Genomic DNA, 5,903 nt, shown 5'->3' with positions numbered 1-5,903 from the left:
AATTCGGAAAATTCAGCAAATTCGGCGATTCGGATCGAACCGAATTTCCGAATAAAAATTCTGCCGAATTTTCTGAATCGAACCGAATTAGTTCAAATCGATTCGTAAATTCGGGATAGCCATTGGATTACACTAGTATTGTACAGTATGTTAGGTTAACACCTAATATACAGTATAATACTAGTCTAATCCCACCTAACACTTACCGAAATGCTGAATTTCCGAACCGAATAGAATCGAACCGAATTGAACCGAATCCAGCCGAATTTCTTCTAATCCGAATGAATCCGAAACGAATCCGAAACGAATCGATTCAGAATTTTTCGAATTCGAAACGATCCGAACCGAACTTCGAAAAATTCCGAATCGATCCGAACCGAACCAAATTTTTTCGCCATGCACATGTCTAGTGACAACCTCGATTATAATGTCAGTGTTTTCTTTGAGACAAATTTACATTTGTCTATCAGTGGACTTAAAGGTACATGAAACCCCAAAATTTTCTTTCATGATTCAGATAGAGAATACAATTTTAAACAACTTTCTAATTTACTTCTATTATCTAATTTGTTTCATTCTCTTGGTATCATTTGTCAAAGGAGAATCAATGCACTACTAGTTTCTAACTGAACACATAATAGAGACAATCACATTCAATATATATATGCAGCCACCAATCAAAAGCTAGAACCTAGGTTCTCTGCTGCTCATGAACTTGCCTAGATAAACCTTTCAGCAAATGATAACAAGAGAAGGGAGCAAATTAAATAATAGAAGTAAATTGGAAAGTTGTTTCAAATTGTATTCTCTATCTAAATCATGAAAGAAAAATTTGGGGTTTCATGTCCCTTTAACTGACTCTAAAGAACTTAAAATAAAAAAAAAGCCCTTAAAACTTTATTAAAATAAGACGGCAATAAAAGGCAGATTAGTCTGTAAAATACATATTCACATGGATTCTACACATACAACATGTTTTCGATAAAAAGTAACAAGGCTGCTAGCAGAGTTTTTTTATGAAGAATAAACATTTTATCTTTGAGTTTGAACATTTAAAAAGATCTGTTGATTGAACAGCGGTTCACTAGTTTGATCTTCTAGAATGCAACTTTATTTGTACTGTATGATATTTTGGTAGGATGTAAGCAATACTATAGCTGATGAGTCTAAAATGTCTACCAGGCTCCAATAATAATAAATTCCACTGAAATTTATTTTTAGAAATTTGTCTGTTGGACTAGTTTTATTTTTATGGTCCGTTTGACATCTTTGTTCCTCATGCTGTAGATTATTGGATTCAGCATAGGAGTCACTGCTGTGTAAAGAATAGGCACAGTCTTGTCCATCTCTGGAGAGTACCTGGAATGTGGACGTAGGTACATAAACATGAGGGTACCATAGTAAAGCCAGACCACTGTAAGGTGAGAAGCACATGTGGAGAAGGCTTTGTGCCTTCCTTGAGAAGAATTAATTTTCAGAATTGTAGCAATTATATAACTGTATGAAACGAGAATGAGAAAAAATGCAAAGACAACAATGATACATGCTGAAATGTACATTGCAAGCTCATTGAACCGAGTATCTCTGCAAGATAGTTTTAGGAAAGGAGGCACCTCACAGAAAAAATGGTTGACTTGGTGTGATCTACAATAAGGCAGTTTGAACGTTAAGATAACATGGATGGTAGCATTAATAAAACCAACTCCCCAGCAAGCAGCAGCTAGACTAATGCAGAACCTCCTATTCATTATTATGTTGTAGTGTAAAGGTTTACAAATAGCAGCATACCGGTCATATGCCATGACAGCCAATATTATGCATTCTGTAACACCCAGAACTAAAGCGGCAAACATTTGGGATGCACATCCAAGTAGAGAAATGCTTTTGTCCTTCGAAACAGTGTTCACCAGAATTTTTGGGACTATGGTGGAAGAAAAACAAATGTCAATGAATGAGAGGTTGCTAAGTAAAAAATACATAGGGGTATGCATTTGAATGTCAATTCTTACCACTACAATCAGCAAAATGTTCCCAGACAGTGTAATTATATACATCACTAGGAAAATCAGAAAATATATAGCCTGCAAATACGGAGAATCAGAAAGTCCAAGGAGAATGAAACTGGATACAATAGTACGATTTCCATATTCTATAACAATCATGAGTCCTGAAAAAAAGCAACATTTGAAATTAAACATACTACACTAATCTTATGGATCCTGCTAAATGTTTTAGCAGTTATAAATTGTGGATATTTCACAATGGTTATTTTCAGTAATTTGCTTATTTAGGGATAGATTACAAGTAAATGTGTTAACTTGCATGCATATTATAAATTGAAAGTAAATGCGTTTGCTCAAGCACAAACAAATTTAACTTGGGTCGAGTTAGCGAGACTGAAAATCTTACATAAAGGGTTAGGGATAAAATAAGTTGCAACAAAAGCAACATAAATACATTAAAATAGTTACACTCACATAAACAATATCTTATAACATTTAGTCATATAAATATTAATAAAAAATTATTTTAAGGGTTCAAAGGTATATGGCATATGACCAGTTATTTGACTGCAAAGAGCTATAATATATATATATATATATATATATATACACACACATATATATACGCACACACTATATATAGATATATGTAAATAATAATTCTATAATAATATTTAATAATGTGTTCTACTGTGTATTTAATGTAAATATGTCACATTCCAATGTTTTTCACATACAGGAAAATTTCATTTAATTTTAAATAAATATTTCTGTATATATCTAAATATACCTGTAGGTCTATTCCTATAGATTTATAAATTTTACTTTAAGATTATAAGAAATATATAGAAATATATGTTTAATAATAAAAATTACATTTCTTTTATGTGAAGAGCAGTGGAATGTAAAATATGCGTAATGCACTTCAGGTAGGTCTAACGTGGTATTGGGTTAGTGCACATGAAGAATTAGTTATCTTAAGGTGCGTTATTAAATATTAATTATGAAACATTGTATACAAATATTAATAATAATTCTTATATAAAAGAAAGAGCAATCAATGTGAGTAAGAAGGCACTCTGCTATAGTATACTCTACTGGTATATGCAACAACGAACAGAATACTCCTGCAAACCTCCAGGCGTAAGTCAGCAGTGAGCTTGTCGTACGTGCTTGTGCATGATTTCCCCATAGACATCAATGGGGAGAGCCGGCTGAGAAAAAGTCTAACACCTGCAAAAAAGCAGCGTAAATCTCAGTAACGCAGCCCCATTGATTCCTAAGGGAAACACATTTTATGTACACCTAACACCCTAACATGAACTCCGAGTCTAAACATCCCTAATCTTACACTTATTAACCACTAATCTGCCACCCCGGACATCGCCACCACCTATAATACACTTATGAACCCCTAATCTGCTGCCCCCAACATCGCCGACACCAACATTTTATATATTAACCGCTAATCTCCCTCCCCCAATGTTGTCGCAACCTACCTACATTTATTAACCCCTAAATCTGCCGCCCCCAATGTGGCCGCCACTATTCTAAATTTATTGCTATCATTAACTAAATTATTCCTATTTAAAACTAAATACTTACCTATAAAATAAACCCTAAGCTAGCTACAATATAACTAATAGTTACATTGTATCTAGCTTAGGGTTTATTTTTATTTTACAGGCAAGTTTGTATTTATTTTAACTAGGTAGAATAGTTACTAAATAGTTATTAACTATTTAATAACTACCTAACTAAAATAAATACAAATTGACCTGTAAAATAAAACCTAACCTAAGTTACACTAACACCTAACCTTACACTACAATTAAATAAATTACCTACATTAAATACAACTAAAAAAAATAAATTAACTTATCACAAATAAAAAAAAAATTACAAGATCTTTAAACTAATTACACCTAATCTAAGAGCCCTATCAAAATAAAAAAGCCCCCCCAAAATAAAAAAAAAAACATGCCTAAACTAAACTACCAATAGCCTTTAAAAGGGCCTTTTGCTGGGCATTGCCCCAAAGAAATCAGCTCTTTTACCTGTAAAAAAAATACAAACAACCCCCCCAACAGTAAAACCCACCACCCACAGAACCAACCCCCCAAATAAAAACCTAACTAAAAAAACCTAAGCTCCCCATTGCCCTGAAAAGGGCATATGGATGGGCATTGCCCTTAAAAGGGCATTTAGCTCTATTGCGGCCCAAAGCCATAACCTAAAAAATAAACCCACCCAATACACCCTTAAAAAAACACTTACCCCCGAAAATTCACTTACCGGGAGAACTCTTCACCCAAGCGGCAAGATGTCCTCAATGAAGCCAGCAGAAGTGGTCCTCCAGACGGGCAGAAGTGGTCCTTCAGACAGGCAGAAGTCTTCATCCAGATGGCATCTTCTATCTTCATCCTTCCGACGCGGAGCGGCTCAATCTTCAAGACATCCAGCTCGGAGCATCCTCTTCAACTGACGTCTTCTTCGGAATGAATATCTCTTTAAGTGACGTCATCCAAGATGGCGTCCCTTAGATTCAGATTGGCTGATAGAATCAGCCAATCGGAATTAAGGTAGAAAAAAATCCTATTGGCTGTTCCAATCAGCCAATAGAATGCAAGCTCAATCCTATTGGCTGATTGCATCAGCCAATAGGATTGAAGTTCAATCCTATTGGCTGATTGCATCAGCCAATAGGATTTTTTCTACCTTAATTCTGATTGGCTGATAGAATTCTGTGGATCCAGACACTGCCTGGATTATCAATCCAGGCTTCAACAAAGGATCTTTCTTGAGTATATTCCTGTGTTTCTTAAAAATATTTTTGACCTGTGTTTAACCTGTATTGAAAGTAGTGACATAGCTAAAACATCTCTTATTTTTATCACTGTTGCCCTTACCCTGCCCCTGGGGCTTCATAGTTGTTGTGTTCTTATTTTTTTTACCCATAACCAGATCACTTCTGTTCAAACTTTTTGCCTTATGATATGCTTTTGCGATGTTGTCTGGTTTGAAATGTTTAGCTTGAAACCGTTCTTTTAATCTTATAGCTTGGTCCTCAAAATCTTCCAAACGGCTACAGTTCCTCCTGATTCTCTGGAAATGCCTGAAGGGTACATTTTCAATCCATTTTGGATGATGCCCACTTCAGGCATCCAGAAAACTATTATGGCTAGATTTAGAGTTTGGCGGTAGCCGTGAAAACCAGCGTTAGAGGCTCCTAACGCTGGTTTTAGGCTACCGCCGGTATTTGGAGTCAGTGATTAAAGGGTCTAACGCTCACTTTTCAGCCGCGACTTTTCCATACCGCAGATCCCCCTACGCCATTTGCGTATCCTATCTTTTCAATGGGATCTTTCTAACGCCGGTATTTAGAGTCGTTTCTGAAGTGAGCGTTAGAGCTCTAACAACAAAACTCCAGCCGCCTGAAAAAAAAAAAGCAGGAGTTAAGAGCTTTCTGGGCTAACGCCGGTTCATAAAGCTCTTAACTACTGTACCCTAAAGTACACTAACACCCATAAACTACCTATGTACCCCTAAACCGAGGTCCCCCCACATCGCCGCCACTCGATTAAAATTTTTTAACCCCTAATCTGCCGACCGCCACCTACGTTATACTTATGTACCCCTAATCTGCTGCCCCTAACCCCGCCGAGCCCTGTATTACATTTATTAACCCCTAACCTGCCCCCCAAAACATCGCCGCCAGCTACTTACAATAATTAACCCCTAATCTGCCGACCGCAAAGCGCCGCCACCTACGTTATCCTTATGTACCCCTAATCTGCTGCCCCTAACACCACCGACCCCTATATTATATTTATTAACCCCTAATCTGCCCCCCTCAACGTCGCCGACACCTGCCTACACTTATTAACCCCTAATCTGCCG

At 36.5% G+C, this 5,903-nt stretch overlaps 1 protein-coding gene across 1 annotated transcript; it reads right to left on the bottom strand.

Moving 5' to 3' along the window:
• Positions 1-1,217: 1,217 nt before the first annotated feature.
• LOC128665433 (olfactory receptor 5V1-like) lies at positions 1,218-2,162 on the bottom strand. Its single transcript, XM_053719925.1, has one exon. The coding sequence runs from the start codon at positions 2,160-2,162 to the stop codon at positions 1,218-1,220; it is 945 nt and encodes a 314-aa protein (XP_053575900.1).
• Positions 2,163-5,903: the final 3,741 nt, after the last annotated feature.

The sequence above is a fragment of the Bombina bombina genome, chromosome 1, assembly GCF_027579735.1.
Source record: "Bombina bombina isolate aBomBom1 chromosome 1, aBomBom1.pri, whole genome shotgun sequence".
In the NCBI taxonomy this organism is placed as follows: Eukaryota; Metazoa; Chordata; class Amphibia; order Anura; family Bombinatoridae; genus Bombina; species Bombina bombina.
This window is presented reverse-complemented; position numbering and strand designations above follow the sequence as displayed.

Bases quoted from the DNA above. Each gene is read 5' to 3' on its own strand.
- LOC128665433 (XM_053719925.1), bottom strand. From the start codon at position 2,162: ATGATTGTTATAGAATATGGAAATCGTACTATTGTATCCAGTTTCATT.